We start from the raw sequence: 21,343 nt of genomic DNA, 5'->3' as shown, positions 1-21,343 counted from the left end.
TAGTGAGAGCACTGAGCTTAAAACGACAGAAAGCCAATCTGTTGATTAGCCGCAGCTGGCGCCACACGGGCGGGGCCAATTGGGCGCCATGGCAACCGTGACAGTTTATGTACCTTTCTTTTATAGCATATAACATTCCATCGTCAGGTGTGGTCAGAATGGTGCGTGCAACCCGTAAAAATGTGATTTTGTTGTAATAGCACGACCAAAAATGTAGGGGGATATTATACAAGAAAACTTTATCAAGTAAGTGATTTACTTTGAAGCAAGTAAACAAATACAAATAATTTTACTTCTATTTGATGACTTCTAATAACATCATGTGTCAGGACCAGAACAGAGACAGGACCCACTTGCGTTACGTTTCTCTCAGTTTTATTGGAAGAAAGGAAAGGGTGTGGGACTTCCGTGGCGAGCGATGGCGGTGTCGGGAACGGGAAAACAGGTCAGTAGCCGGGACAGGAGAGCAAAAACGCGGTCGGGGTCAGAAGCGAGTCGTAAGTCAGGAAAGGAGAGTGGACTGTACTTCCCAAATTCATTCAATACGTGGATTGTGCAACCAGGGGGAGAAAACACTGGACCGTGTGTACAGTAATATAAAACATCTAGTTGGATCCGGCCATCTATGTCTGTCACTCACCCCCTCACACACCCCCTCTGGGGAAAAACAAAGCCTGCAACAAGGACAATACAAACATCTTCTTTGTTTTCTTCTCTCCTCACTGTAAAATGAGAAACTGGAGCGCCACGTCCAATTTCGTTGTCACAATTTGTTCAACCCATTTTGTAACAATGACAATAATCTATTCTATTCTATTCTATCGATTTCGTGCTCTGATTTTAACTTTATTTTGAAACTTCGTCCTCAACTGCATCGCTTCTCTCCAGCTCTATTTTTCCAAAGTCCGAATACTCGGTCCGGTCAGGACCAGAACGCGGAAGTGGATCTTCTGTGGCGAGCGATGGCGGTGTCGGGAACGGGAAAACGGGTCAGTGGCCGGGACAGGAGAGCAAAAACGTGGTCGGGGTCGTAAGCGAGTCGTAAGCCAGGAAAGGAGAGTCGACGTGGTCGAGGACAAAAAGAGGTCGATAGCCGGGACGGGAGAGTAGTCAGGAGCAAAAAACGGGTCAAAGCCGGAGAACAGACAGAAGCAAATACAGGTTGGAGTCAGGGTCGAAAAAGGCTTGTCTAGTGTTCACAGAGGTTTGCAGACGGACTGACAAAAGGGGACAGATAGGAGTGGGTTTAAATAGGGACAGAGAGCCAATCAGAGTCTGAGGCAGTTGGGGCCAATCATGACACAGAGAGACATCGGAAATGTCCATTCACCTTCAGTGTCTGTGACCAACATACTAAATAAATCAACGTCTTTAATAGAATTAAGTTGTTTTTATTGCACAATGCACAGGATGATAGGCGCCATTAATATTTTCGAGCTTGTTATGCTAACGCGCTCGTCGATATGGAAAAGGCACCGTGCAAGCTGAACTGCAGTCAATGGCTTCTACAATTTACATCTCTACAATCTTTTTGTCGACATTTAAAAAAAAAAAAAAGTTTTGCGCTCTACTGGAGATGCAAAATTCTCCTCGGTTTTGTTGGCGGCAAGTTATTAACTTTGACGTTCCGAGTTCATTTAGATGAAAAAGTACAGTGGCTGGCGAAACGATTTGGCCCCCTGGAACTTGCCACATTTTAGACTTCAAACATTAAGTTATAAAACTGGAATTTCTTGTGAAGCATCAACAATAAGTGGGACACAATCATGACGTGGAACACACTTTATTGGATATTTTAAACTTTTTTAACAACTAAAAAACGAAAAAGTGCAAAATGATTCAGCCAATACTTTGTAGCGGCACCTTTTGCTGCGATGACAGCTACAAGTCGCTCAAGGTATGTCTCTATCAGTTTTGCACATGGAAAAACTGATATTTTGGCCCATTCCTCCTTGCAAAACAGCTCGAGCTCAATGAGGTTGGATGGAACAGCAGTTTTCAGTTCTTTCCACAGATTCTCAATTGGATCTAGGTCTGGACTTTGACTTGGCCATTCTAACTCCTTGATTTTTTGGGGGTGAACCATTCCATTGTAGCTTTTGCTTTATGTTTTGGATCATTGTCTTGTTGGAAGACAAGTCCCAGTCTCAGGTCATTTGCGGACTCCATCAGGTTTTCTTCTAGAATGGTCCTGTATTTGGCTCCATCCATCTTCCCATCAATTTTAACCATCTTCCCTGTCCCTGCTGAAGAAAAGCAGGCCCAAACCATGATGTTCCCACCACCATGGTTGACAGTGGGGATGGTGTGTTGAAGGTGATGAGATGTGCTGCTTTTACGCCAAACATAACGTCTTGCATTTTCGCCAAAAAGTTCGATTTTGGTCTCATCTGACCAGAGCACCTTCTTCCACATGTTTGGTGTGTCTCCCGGGTGGCTTGTGACAAACTTTAAACAACACTTTTTATGGATATCTTAAAGAAATGCCTTCCTTCTTGCCACTCTTCCATAAAGGCCAGACTTTTGCAGTAAACGACTGATTGTTGTCCTATGGACAACTTCTCCCACCTCGGCTGTAGACCTCTGCAGTTCATCCGGAGAGATCATAGGCCTCTTGGCTTTATCTTTGATCAGTTTTCTCCTTGTATGAGCTGAAAGTTTAGGCGGACGGACGATCTTGGTGGTCTGATACTCCTTCCATTTCAATATTATTGCTTGCACAGTGCTCCTTGTGATGTTTAAAGCTTGGGAAATCTTTTGTATCCAAATCCAGCTTTAAACTTCTCCACAACAGTATCTTGGACCTGCCTGGTCTGTTCCCCGTTTTTCGTGATGCTCTCTGCGCTTTAAACAGACCTCTGAGACTATCACAGTTCGGGTGCATTGATTACAGAGACTTGATTACACACACGTAGATTCCAAATATCATCGTTAGTCATTTAGATCAACGTTGAATCATTTAGAGATTCTCACTGAACTTCTGAACAGAGTTTGCTACACTAAATCATTTTGCACATCCACTTTTTTGTTTTTTATTTGTTAAAAAAAGTTTAAAATATCCCAACAAAGTGTGTTCCACGTCATGATTGTGTCCCACTTATTGGTGATGCTTCACAATAAATTACAGTTTTATATCATTGTTTGAAGTCTGAAATGTGGCAAAAGGTCACAAAGTTCCAGGGGGCCAAATAGTTTCGCAAGCCACTGTATATCTCCTGCTATGGCTACGTAGCAACGCAAACAGCACTTGCTCTAACATGGCTTCTTCTTCGCTAACACTAAAGCTAATGCTAATGACCAGCATCAGTATTGGGTTATTGGGCGTTTCCCGCTCGAGGTTTCTTCTGCGTCTTCGCAAGAACGCCACCGAGCACCTGAGCAGGACGTGTCGATACGTGAAAAATGGGTAGAGGAAGGAAGTTGAGTAAGCTTGAATGATTGTAGCCTTCATCAAGATGGCTTCCCCGAGTCACTCGCGTTGGCCTCCAGAAGCTCCTGACGCCTCCTCATCACCTCCTGCAGCTCGGATCCAGACTGACGCTGTGGTTCGGAAAAAAGAAAGAGAACATTAGTCTGATACAAACGTCATCAGCTAGGCTTCCAGGTAGGTTCCTACAGCTTAAGGCAAGTTAAGTGGAGTAGTAGTGGAACTGAGCAAGCATGGGGATAACAGAGTACTCGGTTGGTTTGGTCACATGGAGAGGATGGATAAGGAGCCAATGTTGAAGAGGATCTACAGAGCGGAAGTCAATGGAAGGAGACCAAGAGGAAGGCCGCCAATGACGTGGATGGATGGTGTTCTAAGGGACGGGCAAGACACCCGTATGATGCAGCAGGGGTAAACCAGTGAAAGCTGTCAAGCCCTGCTGTTGAACAGAAGAGTGTGTTGTGTCACCCCGACCCATGTGACATAGCCGCTTTCTTGTGTCTGTCATGATTGCCGATTCATGACACCTGTGACTGCCAATTGGCGCCAACAGCCCTGAGAGCTGATTGGCTAAGAGACTCTTTTTAAACCCCCGGCTTTCAAGAGGACGCCGTCAGATCGTTGCGACCCTATGCTCTCAGCTAGGCAAGCTCATTCCGTCCGACATTTTTCCTGCCCTGTTTTCTTCTGCCTGATACCCGTTGCCGACCTGTTTCTGGACCCGTTCATGCCCTGTTCGCCATCCCGACATCCGACCTGTTTTGCGCCGCTTCCTGCCTGACACCTGTTGCCGACCTCGTTTCTGAACTCGATATATGAATAAAATAATGACTCACAACACTTGGTAAGCTTTCTCTCCTGGCTTTGATCTCTTTGATCTCAGGCAAAACTAACATCAAATGCGACAGAAACAAAATGTGTTCCATGTATTCCGTTACTCCCCAATCCTGCACAAAATTTAGTCATTTTATTCGAGTTTAGTTTCTTTTGTCTTTTATGAGCATATTTGGTATTGGAGTCATCCAAAAGTCATTGAAAGTAATCCAGTTAAAGTAACTCTACCCAACCCTGGAGACAACACGGGGAACGACATGAGGTAGAAGGTCCGAGTTATCAGGGTATTCGCGGTTTGACGGGAAGTGCTACAGGAAAACAGGAAGTGGAAATTCAAGAAAAGGTGCCGGTGCTACTGAAAAAAAGGCACAGAAGAAGGAGATACCTGAATGAAGTCATGGAGGAGATGAGAGGAAACTCAGAAGAAGACCTGAAGACACCACAGAGCACATTCGCCACACAAGCGCAGAAAAGTGATGGGAGAAAAAGACGGGGGCATATGATGCACGTTTCAAGCAGTGATGAAAAGGCTTGAGGTTTATTTTTTCCTTAAAGGGACAGTGTGTATCATGAAGCTTCTCTTAGTCGTAAAACAAACTTCAGTGATTAAAAACAAACCAAATTGATTTAAATAAGGAGCTAAAAAAACAAACATGTATGTTTGTTGGGAAAATGTGGTCTGTGCAGCCCTTTGAGACTCTTTGTGATTAAGGGCATCACAAATAAACATGACTTGACTTGACTTGAGGTTTTTGAGTTTTCCTTGCCCTCATGTAGGTTTTAGATCAGTGGATGGTGTCATAATAGTCTGTGATTTGCAATAATCTGTGGTCTGTGCAGCCCTTTGAGACTCCTTGTGATTTAGGGTGTCCAATTAAACATGACTTGACTTGAGGTTTTTTTGTTTTTCCTTGCCCTCATGTAGGTTTTAGATCAGGGGGTGGTGTCATAGTAGTCTGTAGTTTGCAATAATCTATGGTCTGTGCAGCCCTTTGAGACTATTTGTGATTAAGGGCATCACAAATAAACATAACTTAAGTTGACTTGAGGTTTTTGAGTTTTCCTTGCCCTCGTGTCGGTTTTAGATCAGGGGATGGTGTAATAATAGTCTGTGGTTTGCAATAAACTGTGGTCCGTGCAGCCCTTTGAGACTCTTTGTGATTAAGGGCCTCACAAATAAAAATGACTTGACTCATCCTGAGGTTTTTGAGTTTTCTTTGCCCTCATGTAGGTTTTAGATCAGGGGATGGTGTCATAATAGTCTGTGGTTTGTAATAATCTGTGCAGCCCTTTGAGACTCTTTGTGATGAAGGGCCAAACGAATTATCATGACTTGACTCATCCTGACGTTTTTGAGTTTTTCCTTGCCCTCATGTAGGTTTTAGATCAGGGGATGGTGTCATAATAGTCTGTGGTTTGCAATAATCTGTGGTCTCCAGAACCCTTTATAACTTCTTGTGATTAAGGGCGTCACAAGTAAACAGGACCTGGCTTGACTTGAAGAGGTGACAACTCATTTGATAAGTAAGAGTATGATTTTTTTTTCATGGAAAATACAAAATTGTCCGGGGACCCCAAACCTTTGTAGGGTATTATATGTTAAGCGGGGTGTCAAACTCATTTTAACTCGAGGGCCACGCGATAGAAAAAAAACATTCTCTCGGGGGCCGGACTAGTAGATTAGAGAGAAAGATAAAGACAAAGAAAGAGATAAGGGAAAGAGAGGGAGAGAAAAGTAGAGAGGATGGGACAAAAAAAGCGATAAAGGGAGAAAGACGGACAGAGAGAGAGAGAGCGTGAGAAATAAAAGAGATAAAATGAGAGATAGTGGGAGAGGAGGGAAGAAAAAGAGAGAAAGAAAGAAATCCAAAGAGAAATTGAGAGAAAGAAAGAGAGAGGGGGGAAAAGAGAGAAGGGAAGAAAGAGAAAAGGGGAAAGCAAAAGAGAGAGGAGAGAAAAGAGAGCGAAAAGAAAAAAAGGAAGAGAGGGCAAAAGAAAGTAAAAAGACACCGATAGAGAAAGAGACAAAGAGGAACAAAGAAGATAAAGAGAGACAGAGAGAAAGAAAAAGAGAGAGAGGAAGAAAAAAAGACGGAAAGAAATAAAAGAAAGAGAAGGAGAGAAAAGTAGAGAGGGTGGGACAAAATAAAAGAGAGAAAGGGAGAAAGACAGATACAGGGAGATAATGTGAGAAATTAAAGAGATAAAAAGAGATATTGTGGGAGAGGAGGGAAGAAAGAGAGAGCAACATCAAGCGGACATATTTACACCTGCAGCTCGTTTTTCTCTTGCGCTTCCCTCAGCGTTGTCTCGCGGGCCGGATTCAAACCCTCAGCGGGCCTGATCCGGCCCGCGGGCCGCCTTTTTGACACGACTCGGACAGGCAGCGTTACGTACTTCGAGCGCGGCTTTCTGCACGGCGATCTGGCTGAAAACTCTAGCGCCATCGTCAGGACAGACGGTTTTCAGCTCGTCTTTGTTGAGCGAGAAGAGCTGCGCCCCCGTCAGGACCCCCAAACTCCTGATGGTCCTGTTTGGCCAAGAGTCACAGGTGACGCGCGATTCCAGTTGTCGTCAGCGTGTGGCGCTACTCACACGGGACTGAAAGCTTTAGCCTCCAGCCAGCTCCGCACGTCGTCCGGCGTCGATTCGAAGGTGATGCTAACGCCGGGAACGTTAGCCGAGCGCCGCACGGGGGCGCCGATTCTCTTCTGGGCGCTGCGACCCAACGTTAGTCGGTGCAGGAGCTCGTCCTGGACCTCCTCCATGGTGGACTTCCTGCCTGGACCGCAAACGCGACAATAAATATGTTTAGAAAAAAAAACATTTGAAAAGAAATGCTATGGCCAGTAGCTCAGGAGGTAGAGCGCTCGTCTTGGGATCAAGGGATCCCAGTTCCAATCCCGGCTTGTCCGTGTTAACATGTCGGAGTGTCCTTGGGTAAGACACTGAACCCCTAATACCCCCAATAAGCAGGTTAGCGCCTTACATGGCTGCAAGGCCGCTATTGGGAAATGTGAAGCACAAAGCGCTTTGGGAAGTCATTGACTTGAAAAGCGCTATAGAAATTTCATTTCATATGATTTGTTAACTCGCTAAATGTAAACAACCTTTTCACATTGTATTCCTGGACTTAAGCATTTTTTCTCTTTCTATAAATAAGAACAATGTTCATTTGATTTTTGTATAATTACCAATTAGGGATGCACTGGAATTAATATTCACATTAGATTAGATTTGATTTGATAGTCTCAGATATCGTTTTTTCCTTTGCCACTTTGCCACGTGTCCTGAATGCAATAAAGCGTGTTCCCTTTTCGCCATATCTCCTCTCTACGTATTTTTTGGGACGATCAACATTGGCTTTTTTTAGTGTTCTCAAATAAAGTTAAGATATCTCGTGAAGGTCGTCCGCCCCGGTTCCCTCATCAAATCAGCTTGTGACCTCTTGCAACAACGTCATCCCACATTCCACAACAGAGGGAGCAGTACACACCGTTGTAGGAGATCTTCAGTTTCCGGTCAATTCCCAACATAGAATAGACTGTGTAATTCCCAACAAAAGTTCTCTTTTTCTGGCCATTCTGAAAGTTTAATCACACCCAGATACTCGACTAGCTCCATGGAAAGTTAGTTTGATCATTTCTTTAAGATGCTAAACTATTTTTAGTGAAGCAAACATCATTGCACAAGGGTATTCTAATCATCTGTTAGCCTTCTAAGGCCATTAGCAAACACAATGTACTATTAGAAGACTTCAGTGTTGGTTTCTGGAAATTGATGCGGAAATTGCAATAAAACGCATACATTAGTAGCTAGAATCGTCATTTGTGTCACGGTTGCCAAGGCGCCCAATTGGCCCCGCCCGTGTGGCACCAGCTGCGGCTCGTTGACAGATTGGCTTCCCTGCTATTTAAACCCAGTCCTGTAACTCTCCTTTGCTCAGTCTGTCTGAGAATCTCCGTGTATACACGGCAAGCCTTTTTCGACCCTGACTACCGCCTGTCCCGTTTTTGCTCCCGTTTGTCTACAACCTGTTTTGATCCCGACCACGTCTGCTCTCCCGTCCTGGCTTACGACCTGTTTTGATCCCGACCACGTCTGCTCTCCCGTCCTGGTTTACGACTCGTTACTGTCCCCGCCTGTCCCGTTTTTGCTCCTGTTTTTCTCCGGCTACGACCTGTTTTGATCCCGACCACGTCTGCTCTCCCGTCCCGACTTCCGACCTGTTTTGATCCCGACCACGTCTGCTCTCCCGTCCCAGCTTAAGTTTTTGCTCTCCTGTCCTTGGGCAATCGACCGATTTTTCCGTCCCTGACACCGCCATCGCTCGCTACGGAAGATCCACTTCCTGTTCGGATCACAATTCGAGAACACTCACGGTTGGCAAAGGTTCTCGGGGCTCCGTCGTTGCCTGCGGTGATCTCACTCGACGTCGTGCTACTGTGTCTTCTCACAGAAGACTTGAGGGCGGTCGTCTCAGAGTTTTCAATAGCGGGCGGTGGCGGTGGCGGCGCAGGAACGCCGGCAGAGGGCGCTGCCTGGGGCGGCGTCGGGGCTGCCGGGGGCGCGGTCACAGGGACTGTTTTGGGGTTAAGGTTTTCCGTCCTGCTACTGCTGCTCTGCTTCTGAGGACCAGGAAAGACATGCTAGGTGTCGAGCGTAGGAACGTGAAGTCAAAATTGAACAGGGTTAGGGTTACCTCGTTGAGTTCTCCCAGTAATTGCTGTGAAAAAAACATAGACATAGGTTTATCTTTACTATAAGTTCCCGGTGACTAGCCTTTAGTTTCTGGGCTAGCTAAGAAGACACAGCAAACCATGGCTGGGTGATTGTTACATCTTATGTTTATTTTCACAAAGTGAGTTTTTTCCTGACGGCGCAGTGGTTAGCGTAGCACAGTTCTGAGGTCATGGGTTCAAATCCAGCTACCAGCCTTCCTGTGAGGAGTTTGCATGTTCTCCCCGTGCTTGCGTGGGTTTCCTCCGGGCACTCCGGTTTCCTCCACACATTCCAAAAACATGCATGTCAGGTTGATTGGCCTGACCAAAATCAAATTCTCCCTAGGTGTGAATGAGCGAGCGAATTGTCTTTATTTCATGTATTGATTTCTTTTTTATGCAAACCTAGCTTTTACTGTAGTTTAATCTCCATGCACCTTTTAGTCCAGGGTGCCTTATAGATGAAAAATATATCACTAATGTCATGGACCAGAACAGGATCAGGACCCAAACGCGTGACGTTCCTCACACAAGCCTTTTATTTTACGGGAAATGAGGAGTCGCGCACGTTAGGCAGCAGTCTGGCGCGAAACAACAGGAAGCCAGAGGCCGACGAGACCGATACCAATTGCCCGAGTTGATATCGGACGGATGGGGTCGATAACGGACAGGACGGGACAGACAGGATAGATAATGAAACAGGATATCAAAAATAAACCAGACAAACTAGACGAGAATGAAAACTGGAGAAAATAATAAACAGGACAAAAATAAACGGAAACAAAACTGGAAACCGAAATTAAACAGGATAAAACTAACGGGAACAATACCGGACAGGAAATACCAACAGGAACAGGACTGAGTCGAAACCCACGTCTTGCGGGGCAGAGGTTCGTTGACGGACTGACAAAGGAAACGTGAGAGCACTGAGCTTAAATAGACGGAAAGCCAATCTGTCAATGAGCCGCAGCTGGCGCCACACGGGCAGGGCCAATTGGGCGCCATGGCAACCGTGACAACTAAAGGGTGGTGCACCTTATACTCCGACGCACTAGAATACACGGTACTTTTTGCATTTTTTTTCAAAATGACATTCTATTAAAGCTAACACACCGTTCTCAAAAAAAGTTGGGAAAAAACTCACCCCGATAAACCAAACTAAAAACAACAAGTCACCCAGCCGGACATGAAACGCTAAGTCACACACAAAGGAAGAGTCGGACATGGGTTGCAAATGTGCGACTGTCCCTTTAAGAAGCAAAGTGCTAAGCCCCGCCCCCACCCACAAGCCTACCTTGAATATTTCAAACTCCTTCCGCGGCATCATCAGCTTTTATAAACAAAGAAAATAATCAGATGGACACGCGTGAATGGAGTCATGAGACCGTCACGTGTGATTTGGGGGACTACAGTAATCCCTCGCTGTATCGCTGTTTACATATCGTGGTTTTAATACTTGCATTGCGTTCTGCATCCTGATTGGCTAAACGGCCGCCCCGCCCCTTTTCTGCCAGTGTCTGTGCACCAGCTTGACCAACCTACATTCTCGACTAAAAAGTAAATACTACGAAAGTACTAAAAAGGATTTTTAAAAGTGCTGGAAACTTGCATTGTGTTCTGCATCCTGATTGGCTAATCAGCTGCCCCGCCCCTTTTCTGCCAGTGTCTGTGCACCAGCTTGACATTATCGACTGAAAAGTATGAGAAAAAGTAAAAACTCTAATGAAAAGTGTGAAAAAACAAAACTAAATACTATGAAAGTACTAAAAAGGATTAAAAGAAAGTGCTGGAAAGTGTGTAGAAATTCTGAAAAGTAGCAAAAAAAAAGGATATTTTACTCAAAAACCAAAAGCGAAAATTGACCCCAAAAAACGACTGAAAATCACCAAAAACGAAGAAATGAGACCAAAAAACTTTTGAAAATAGACCCTAAAAAACAAACATAGAAACGAAAATCGACCGAAAAACGACCAAACTGCATCATGTACACTCAAATATTATTCAATCTCAAAATTCTCTAAAAACCATCATGTCAAAAAAAACGCTCTGGACCAATAGAAACACCAAAATGCAGAGATGCTTTCTATCGCCAACAAATTTGAACTACCCAACATGCTTATGGAAGGTAAAAGCATTTTTATGCCACATTTTTGCTTTGCCAATAACGTCCATACGTTAGTGGCAAAATATCACTGGATTGAAGTGGATCGTTTCAAAAAATTCAGAATTGACCTGTAATTTATTTTTAATATGGCCTGCCAAAAAAAAATTAGAATAATAGAAAATGATAATATACCGTCACACTTACATATTTTTGTATAACGCGCAAGATTAATCACAAACTACGGCTGACTACAATTGCAAAAAAATGGTTGTATCAAACCCAGGTCAGGCTTGTGAGAGCGCCAAATCCTAACCACTGAACCACTAGTGCTACAGATAACCTACGAGAAGGCATTCGTTAGTCTCTGGTATCGTACAAATAGTTTGAAGATGAGATGAAATCTGATGCCTTTTCATATGTCATGTACATCATTAGTGGTCGAGTGGTTAGGATCTGGCGCGCTCATCACCTCGACCTGGGTTCAATTCCCATGATATCCAACTGAAAAGTAAAAAAGGTTGAAAAACACCGTAGTAGTGCAATATATCAGCAAGATTATTTTTAGAATTCTAATTTGACAGTACAAATATCATTTGTAAAAACGACGTTTGATTTGTTAAACAAATGCTCAAGCCTGCAAATAGGGTTTGTTCTTGGGTTTCAATGTATAATCGAGTATTTAGATAGATAGATAGATAGATAGATAGATAGATAGATAGATAGATAGATAGATAGATAGATAGATAGATAGATAGATAGATACTTTATTCATCCCTATAGGGAAATTCACACTTCCAGCAGTATCTTTGTGTTGAAAAATGAAATAATAAAATAAAAAAAAGATATAGAATACAAAAATATAACGTGTTGATATAGAGTATTTAAATAGTGCTACGGAAAATACACAGTGTAATAAAAATAGGGTAATATGCAAATGTAGGGGTTGGGTTTCATGTGGGCTTTTACTCCCCCGGGTGGAGTTCAAGAGCCTCATGGCATGAGGGAGAAATGATCTCCACAGTCTGTCCGTGGAACAAGATTGTGACAGCAGTCTGTTGCTGAAGCTGAAATTTAATTTGATGAATTTTATAAATAAATAAAGAAAAGTTTGTACTATGCTGGTTTTGACTCCCTTTTTGGAACGCAATCTTTGCAAGAAACGAGGGATTACTGTATTCCAAAGCATACTTGTGGCAATGCTTGATGAGGCTATGTGACGTATGGTCCTCTAGTGAGGTAAGACCAGACCTGGGTGCTCCAGACCGGAACTCCTGCATGATTTTGGAGGCTCCACCGCTTAAATACAGATGATTTTGATCTTCAGGAACGCTAACAAGCTCCTGCTAGCTTGCTAGCTGATGGTTTGTGTCCCCCGAGTTAAGAGAAGATCATGCGGCCCTCCAGGACCGGAACACCCAGGTCTGGAATAGCAGGACTGTATACGGGAAAGGGCGTACCTGTATGGTGTGGCTGTAAACGGGTTCTCCGCGACCGGTCATGTCGACGGCGGGCGCGGCCGCCTCCAGGATGTTGTTTGGTACGTAGCCTAGCAAGCCGTCACCGTTTCGAACCTTCCACCATTGTTTTCTGTCGTCCAGGACCTGGCGGACGGGGAGAGGAACAGTACAAAATGGTGTCTGGTGCCCTCTAGTGCCTGGAACACATTCCTGGAACGCAATTACTGTCTTTTTCAAACCGTAAGACGCACCCGCGATCCTTGAATTTTTTTCAAAAGCTGACCGTACGCCTTGTAGTACGGTGCGCCTTGTATATGGATCAATATTAAGTCCCAACTGTCATGATTCCTGATGTGAGTCACCTGTGCCCGCTCCTTTGGCGCCAACTGCCTCGGACTCTGATTGGCTCCCTGTCCCTATTTAAACCCACTCCTATCTGTCCCCTTTTGTCAATCTGACAACCTCAGTTAACACTAGGCAAGCCTTTTTTCGACTCTGACTCCCACCTGTCCTGTTTTTTGCTCATGTCTGTCCCCTGGCTTTGACCCATTTTTGATCCTGACCACGTCTACTCTCCCGTCCTGGCTTTCAACCTCTTTTTGTCCCCGACCACGTCTACTCTCCTTTCCTGGCTTACGACTCGTTGCCGACCCCGACCACGTTTTTGCTCTCCTGTCCCAGCTACTGACCCGTTGTTTTCCGTTCCCGACACCGCCATCGCTCGCAATGGAAGTTCCACTTCCAGGGTCGGAGCGACCTGCTTCCCGCGTCCAGCAATCACCGGATTGTGGGCGCAACCCTTTCTCTTTCTTCCAATAAAGCTTGTGAGAAACGCAACGCAAGTGGGTCCTGTCTCCGTTCGGGTCCTGACGGCAACAAGTCTCGCGACTCGAATTACTTCCATAGAAGAAGTAGTGTGCGGAAAAGTTCAATGTTATACCTTGCTGCTATAGTTAAAAGATAGTAAAAATATGAAAAATGTGTCTAATTGTCAGGACCAGAACAGAGACAGGACCCACTTGCGTACGTTTCTCTCAGTTTTATTAGGAAGAAGGGAAAGGATTGCACACACGATCCGGTGGTCGCTGGTCGCGGGGAGCAGGTCGCTCTGAACGCGGAAATGGCACTTCTGTGGCGAAAGATGGCGGAGTCGGGGACAGAAAAAACAGGTCAGTAGCCGGGACAGGAGAGCAAAAAAAACGTGGTCGAGAGCAGAAAACGGGTCGAAGCTGGGCAACAAACGGGAGCCAAAACAGGAGTGAGTCGGGCTCGAAATGCTTGCCTAGAGTAAACTGAGGTTTGCAGACGGACGGACCACCGGAGACAGATCGACGAGGGTTTAAATAGTGAACGGGAGCCAATCGGAGTGCGAAGCAGTTGCCTCGCATCAGTAATCATGACACTAATGGAAATTATAGTTTGTATGTGCCTTTGTACCATGTTATCCTAAAAAAGTACCTTAACGAAGCCAAAGATTATATCCAGGTGCTGTTTGTATTCTTGCAACAAATGTATCCTCTTGGGGCCCGCTAACTATTAATCAAGATGGCCTCCGCTTTGGTGCTGGGAAGTCCGAAGAAGAGCTTACAATTGTATCTTCTTGGGGCCCGCTAACTATTAATCAAGATGGCCTTCGCTTTGGTGCTGGGAAGTCTGCTGAAGAGCTTTCCTCCCTACATTCCTTTATTACAGTGACGCATTATACCTTTTGTGTACAAAGTTTCACTTTCCTTACTGCTCATTTATTATGCTCACACGCCATCTAGGAATTACTTTTGGAAGTAACTATTCACATTTTTTCAGCAACGCGGGTGCAGGTGGGGGGATCGGGGGTTCTCACCTCCACCAGCTCGTCCTTGAGCACCGAAAGCTCGGTGTTGTTCCTCGCCACAAAGTCGTATTTGGATTTGGCAAATTGTTTGCTTTGCTTCCTGAAACACAGACAGACAAAAAAACCTTCAACACTTTCAGTGCCAGCAAATTCACTGTTGGGAGCTTTCGGCCATTTTAGTAGTTGAATTCCTGACTAAAAACGAAGTCTACTAGGAGTTTTGCTAATATAGCTTGTTCCGGAGCTTTGAATGTTTGCGATTGCCAACTGCATGTGTGGTTTTTGAACGCAATTGCTCTTTCTGGGAGAAGTTGTCATGAACCGGAACAGGAGGAGAACCCAAATGCGTGACGTTTCTCACACAAGCTATTTTTACGGGAAATGGGGAAGTCATGCACGTTAACCCAAATGCCAGCGATTCGGCGGTTGTTGGGCGGAAGACGTAAGGCAGCAGTCTGGCGTGGAATGACAGGAAGCCAGAGGCCGACGAGATCGATACCAATTGCACGAGCAGATATCGGACAGACGGGGTCGATAGCGGACAGGACGGGATAGACAGGATTGATATCAAAACTGGATATCGAAACTAAAGAGGACAAACCAGCCAGGAACGAATAAAACAGGACAAAATAGACGGGAACAACACCGGACAGGAAACACAGGCAGGAGATCAGACAGAGTCTAAACCCACGTCTTGCGGGTGCAGAGGTTCGTTGATGGACAGACAAAGGGTGAGTGAGAGCACTGAGCTTAAATAAAAGGGAAGCCAATCTGTCAACGAGCCGCAGCTGGCGCTACACGGGCTGGGCCAATTGGGCGCCATGGCAACCGTGACAGAAGTGTGGTTTTGGCCAACCGGGCTTTGTTTTCCCGAATAAGAATTTTCTCCACATGAGTCATTTTTGGTTTATGAGAAAAGGCATCGCCCTTGCATAGAACAGGGTTGGGCAAACTACGCTTGATGTATGGATGATAACTGCAGCTCCCATAACAAATCAATGGTGCCATGAATGACTGGGGATTTCTTCAAGTAATATGCCCCCTGTCAGGCGGCAGGTGGTACTGCAGCTCCCATTATAAGTCAATGGCAGTCAATGGATAGGAAAAAAACAGACTCGACTTAAGAATCAAAAGATGTTTATGTAAGCTAGCAATGAACGTTTTAAAAGCTAAGGGGGTGGAGTCACTCACGTTTGGCTTCCGACGGCTTGCTCAGGAGCGACGCCCTGCCCCAAAACTCGTCTGCAGGCGGCCAGGGGACGAACGGATGTCTGAATTGCAAAAAAGCAGCTTTGGTTATCAAAACAAAAGCGACGTTTGAGACTAGCTCAGCCGGCGTTATTTGACCTCCTCGGAACGCGGCGGGCCGGCTTCCTGCCATGCGTAACGCTCGCCATTGGCCGGGCTGTCCGCTGACAAACTCTGAGAAGGAGTCGGCAATGGCGACGGAGGCGGTTCCCACCCGTCGGCAAACACCAGCGGGCAAGGGGGAAAGTATTGGTCTTTCGGCCACTCCAACCTGCAAGCAGTCAGGTTTCCAAAACAAATTAGCGAGACCCTGCTGAGTGGACGGGCGAGGGAGGTCCCCCCCGGAAGAAAATTCAAATGCATCCATCTGGTGCATTTTTAGAGCAAAATCAAGTAGCTGTATATATTGTTCTTAGTCACCATTGAATATTAAATACTAGTTATGAAAGGCAATGACTGTAGAGTAGGCTTAAATTCATTTGCTCAAGGTGTGTATTTCTAATCGGTTTGATGTTCCCTTTGGCCGTCCCTTAGTCTTCCTGTCTTTGTCTAAAGGTGTTGGTACTTTTGTCCTTTGTCTCAACATACCATTACTTTTCCATGTCTTGTGATTTCAATAAAACACAGAGGTAGACGGGGGGTGACCGGTGAACCGAGAGCAAGTAAATTGTTTGCTCCTCCCCCACTCTCCTCCCGCTGCAGCTGGTTAAAAACTATACAAGTCTTTGCCTGAATTTTCTTCTACCGTTAGCCAATTTATAGCTGTACCACACGTGAGTACACACATCCACAAAGCATGGTAAATTCATATTTAGTTTATTTTGTCTTTTATTAGCATATTTGGTATTGGAGTAATCCAAAAGTCATTGAAAGTAATCCAGTTAAAGTAACCCTACCCAAACATGCATATAAGTTTATGAGACTCTGGCGGAACTTCCTATGTATGGGAAGCACTAAAGCAGAAGATTAGACGGGCTACGACCTGCACTTGGTCCATCCGTCTCCCAACGTGACCCACAGGTGGCGCTCTTCGGGTGTGCCGGCGGCGTGCAAGAGCTCAATGGCGTCACGGGTGAGCAGCGGGACCGTCACGCTGCGCGCTGGTTCGATGCCGCCCGACGCCTGCACCACCTGGGGAAAAATAGGGGCGTGAAAATGTGATGACCAGCTTTGGCTTCTAGGGTCAAAGTGAGAACGGTTCCAGTTAGAATTTAGACTTGAGATCACAGGTGTCAAACAAGCGGCCCGCGGGCCAAATCAGGCCCGCTAAGGGATTGAATCCGGCCTGCGAGACAACACTCAGAGAAGCGCAAGAGAAAAACAAGCTGTTGGTTGAAATATGTTAACTTGATGTTGCCAAAGCCAGGTGCCTCAAACAAAGACACTGTACTTGTATTTCTCTCTCTCTCTCTCTCTCTCTCTCTCTCTCTTCAACCCCTTTTCTCCCACTCTGTCTCTTTCACTCTATGTGTCTCTCTTTTCCTCTTCCTTTGTTGCTCTTTGTCTCTTTCTCACTCTGTGTCTTTTTAACTTCTTTTGCTCTAACTTCCTTTTTTCCTTTTCTCTCTTTTCTCTTTCTCTCTTCCTACCCTTCGCGCTTTTCTTTTCTCTTTTCTCTCCTTCTGTCTTTTTATTTCTCTTTGGATTTCTTTCTTCCTCTCCGTTTCTTTTCCCCCTCTCTCACGACTTTTTCTCTTTTGTTTCTCACGCTCTCTCCCTCACGCTCTTTCTTTGTCCCTCCCTCTCTCCTTTTCCCTCCCTCTTTCTCTTATTTCTTTATCTTTATTTTTCTTTCTCTTTTATCTACTAGTCCGGCCCGACAGAATGTTTGTTCTATGGTGTGGCCCCCGAGTTAAAAGGAGTTTGACACCCCTGCTCTAGAAGGGCATCGTAAACGTTTCCAGAGGACATTGCTGTATTTTGCGTGTAGAGTGCACGTGTTGTGAAAAAGAGCAGCTTGCTGTTTTCCTCAGCAGAGAAACATGTGTGATCCCTAGACCTGGCCGGGTCGTACCATTCTAAGGGGGGTGAACAGGAAGTGAAGAAGCTCGTCGGCGCTCGGGTTCCGAATGCGGCCATTGACTTTACCCTGCGGGGTCGGAGACGAGAGATACCGTCAATGGCTAGTCGCCGTGGCGACGAGGCAGTTCCAAGTGCGTGCTCACGAGTTGGTTGAAAGCAAACTTGAATTTCTGCAGGCAGTCGACAAACTCTTGGCTGGTTGGCGCTTTGGAGCGTAGAGTCAGGACACCCTCTGCCAGGTAAAACACAAATTTGGTCTCCGTGCAATCTTCCCTGTCATTTTCCTTACGGGTCTGAGCGTTCACACAAAGTCGGTGAGCAACGCTTGAAACAACAGTGAGCAACCATAATCCCAAGTGTGGCAATTAAATCATTATCAAACATGTCCAAAACTTGACATCACATTACATTCTGCTGAGTTTCCGGCAATGCAAAATTATTTTTCACTTTTGAATGAATTGACTCATGTACGATGGCCTACAAACGTCGTTTGTTCTTACAATTCTTTCACAAAATTTCCATTTCTTTTTTTTCCTGGTATGTTTTGTCGCATAATACTAACATTTTTGGGGGCTTATTGAGTCGATTGCACGATACAGAACTGTACTTAATCACATTTTTAGTGGAAGTACAATGTTGGCAACAAGATTCACTTGATATCATTGGAATTTATTTGAATGCAACACAAACATTTTCTTCTTTTTCCCTGTTTTTTTTCTAATTTTTTTGCAATTCCTTTAAAAAAAATCTCATTGTGTTTATTTTTTCCTAGCTGTTACTTTTTTCTTTTTGTTCTCCATTTACTTGTTTCCTTTGTTTCTTTCTTTTCTTTTTTTCTGGCTTTTTTCTGAATTTTTTCTCTTCCTTTTGTTTCTTTTTTCTCAGCTTTTCACTACTTTTTCATTTTGTTATTTTTTTCTTTTTTGTTCTATTCCCCCCTTCATTTAAGTCATTTTGTGCATAATTTTACATAATATTTGGTCATATAGGGATGAAAGAAGCAAAAACAACCCGAAGAGCCGTTTAGGACTCCAAAGAGCCGGTTCCTTTTAGTGAGCCGAGCCGAAGAAGCCGGTTCTCGAAAAACTCCACTGACTTTACTCAACTTCGTTCGACTTCGACCTTGACTTCAAAATACCGCATTTAGGACACAATGTCAGGGGAACACATGCATTTTGACCTTCATGCACTGTAACTTTGACTTAAGTCGCTTCTTAATTAGTCATTTTGAGCCCTGATTTTTGTGCGCTGGCTGGATTTTCCTGTGCGCGGAGAGGGAACATTGTCTCCGTGGCGACAGACTCAAGTAGAAAGTGACTGCTGTGCGGCACCTCCTGGAGTTTTCTTCTTCTGCTTCTTATTTTTGTTGCGCTGGGCCAGCTGACTGCACGCCTCGGCCGCTTTCTGCAGTTTTGCGATGAAGGCCTCGATGTCGTCCAGGAGATGGTTGAGGATTTGCTGCCGACCCCCATACCGGTTAGTTTCAAAATCGCCTTCGTTTGTGGGATTTCGGTCTTACCACATCCCGATCTATGGCCGCCGCCGTGCCGTCGTGCCAAGGCGCCATCTGTCGTTCGCCTACACAGGAAACAGGGTTGTTACACCTTTTTCAAGGCCAAATTCAAGAACATTTCAAGGCCACTTTTTCAATGTTTCCAGTACCTTCAAAGGAAGAAATCCAGCGTCAATCAAAAGGTTTTTTTGTTGACGAATACCATTTTCTGCGGCGGATTAATTGGCGCCAACAGCCCGGACAGCTGATTGGCTGTCACTCTCTTTTTAAACCCCCGGCTTACTCTTGGAAGCTGTCAGATTGTTATGCGAACTGTTGCTTTCAGCTCAGTAAGCCTTTTTGTCCGAATCCGTTCCTGCCCTGTTTTTTCTGCCTGATCTTTGTTGCCAACCTGTTTCCGGACCTGACTACGCCCCGTTCTGCCTGCCTGTTACCTGACCTGTTTTGCCCCGTTACCCGCCTGCCTCCTGCTACCGACCTCGCCACCGCCTTTGATCTCCAGTCCCGGCCAACGACTTGCTATTCCCCCCTGTCTCCGATCCTCCTCGCTCGACACGGAAGTGCCACCTCCGCGTTCCCGCCACCTGCTACCTGTGTTCGTCGATCCGCGGATCATGGAAGCAAGCGTTTCTCTCCCTCTTATCAATAAAAACTAAGGAAACGAACACTATTGGGTCCCGTGTCCGTTCCTGGTGTGTGACATTTTCGTCTGTCCACATTTCCTTCCTCTTATCACTAACCTTCTTAGGACCCATTATTACAGGCAGAAAAGGGAAATAAAACCAACAAAATCAAAATAAAAGGAGATGCGGTACCTCTCAAGCATGTCGATTGACCGAACAGATACAAAACAAATTACCGTCTGCATAAAAAGAGAAAAAGCAGCCAAATTTGGACAGATTTTAATGATGTTTATTGCTCAGAGATAGAGTGCATTCAATCTTTCGATCAACTGCTGACCTTTGCGTTTTGTTTAACTAATTTTGATTTAAATTATTTGCGTATTTTTCCGTCAGATTTGTGTCTAAATAGTTTTAATTCGAATTGTATATAGTTCTTTTTTTATAGTTCTTTTTACTATTGTTTTGTATTTTACTCGTTGACAGAGTGGTTTTCCGTCTATTTAGGCTCAGTGATCTCATTCTTCCTTTGTAAGTCCGTCAACAAACCTCTGCCCCGCAAGACGTGGGTTTCGACTCGGTCCTGTTCCTGTTGGTATTTCATGCCGGTATTGTTCCTGTTTATTTTTGTCCTGTTTAAGATCGGTTTCTAGTTTCGTTCCTGTCTATTTTTTGTACTGTTTATTATTCTCTCCAGTTTTCGTTCCAGTCTAGTTTGTCCAGTTTTATTTCGATATCCTGTTTCATTATCAATCCTGTCTGTCCTGTCCTGTCTGGTATCGACCCTATCCGTCCAATATCTACTCGGGCAATTGGTATCGATCTCATCTGCCTCTGGCTTCCTGTCTTTCCACGCCAGACCGGCTGCCTAACAGGCCTGACTCCCCGTTTCCCGTAAAATAAAAGGCTTGTGTGAGAAACGTCACGCGTTTGGGTCCTGATCCTGTTCTGGTTCACGACAAGTACCTGTCTCTAATAGCTTTTTTCAGTCACGCTGGTCTTGAAACATAAATACTCACTGCTGTGGTCCGAGCGGCTGTCGGAGTCCTCCGGACTGTTAGGCGGCCCCGGGGCAGGAGCCTCAGGGGGCGGCGGGATTTCGCCGTCGCTCTTCAGGATCATCCTGCAGGGATGCATGTGGAATCGGGATTTTTAACTGGAATTGAAATATATCTTGACCAATGTTCCCTGTCATTTTCCAGGGGTCTGAGCGTTCACACCAAGTCGGTGAGCAGCGCTTGAAACAACAGTGAGCAACCATAATCCCAAGTGTGGCAAGATAATTCATTATCAAACATGTCCAAAACTTGACATCACGTTATATTTTGCTGAGTTTCCGGCGATGCAAAATTATTTTTCTCTTTTGAATGAATTGACTCATGTACGATTGCAAAGCTTGTACGGCCTACAAACGTCATTTGTTCTTACAATTCTTTCACAAGATATCCATTTCTTTTAATTTCCTGATATATTTTGTCGCATAATATTCACATTTTTGGGGGCTTATTGAGTCGGTTGCAAGATACAGAACTGTACTTAATCACATTTTTTAGTGGAAATACAATG

At 44.9% G+C, this 21,343-nt stretch overlaps 1 protein-coding gene across 1 annotated transcript in view; it reads right to left on the bottom strand.

Annotated features, from left to right (window-relative positions):
• The window catches only part of eps8a (EGFR pathway substrate 8a, signaling adaptor), a 46,210-nt gene that overhangs the window by 4,681 nt on the left and 20,186 nt on the right, over positions 1 to 21,343 (bottom strand). The window contains exons 9-25 of the mRNA XM_088347320.1: positions 20,797 to 20,900; positions 19,164 to 19,222; positions 18,976 to 19,102; positions 17,788 to 17,876; positions 17,637 to 17,711; positions 16,605 to 16,753; positions 15,722 to 15,893; positions 15,566 to 15,645; positions 14,384 to 14,474; positions 12,544 to 12,687; positions 10,277 to 10,312; positions 8,964 to 8,987; positions 8,643 to 8,889; positions 6,857 to 7,043; positions 6,659 to 6,791; positions 3,461 to 3,540; positions 3,248 to 3,374 (exon numbers count right to left, since the gene is read on the bottom strand). Coding sequence (XP_088203446.1) covers positions 3,248 to 3,374; positions 3,461 to 3,540; positions 6,659 to 6,791; positions 6,857 to 7,043; positions 8,643 to 8,889; positions 8,964 to 8,987; positions 10,277 to 10,312; positions 12,544 to 12,687; positions 14,384 to 14,474; positions 15,566 to 15,645; positions 15,722 to 15,893; positions 16,605 to 16,753; positions 17,637 to 17,711; positions 17,788 to 17,876; positions 18,976 to 19,102; positions 19,164 to 19,222; positions 20,797 to 20,900 — 1,924 coding nt within the window. The remainder of the gene's footprint in view (positions 1 to 3,247; positions 3,375 to 3,460; positions 3,541 to 6,658; positions 6,792 to 6,856; positions 7,044 to 8,642; positions 8,890 to 8,963; positions 8,988 to 10,276; positions 10,313 to 12,543; positions 12,688 to 14,383; positions 14,475 to 15,565; positions 15,646 to 15,721; positions 15,894 to 16,604; positions 16,754 to 17,636; positions 17,712 to 17,787; positions 17,877 to 18,975; positions 19,103 to 19,163; positions 19,223 to 20,796; positions 20,901 to 21,343) is intronic.

The sequence above is a fragment of the Urocampus carinirostris genome, chromosome 11 (genome assembly GCF_059441175.1).
Source record: "Urocampus carinirostris isolate Australia breed hairy pipefish chromosome 11, RoL_Ucar_1.0, whole genome shotgun sequence".
Taxonomy (NCBI): domain Eukaryota; kingdom Metazoa; phylum Chordata; class Actinopteri; order Syngnathiformes; family Syngnathidae; genus Urocampus; species Urocampus carinirostris.
Note: the sequence above shows the minus strand (reverse complement) of the source record. Positions and strands in the feature narration are given on the sequence as shown.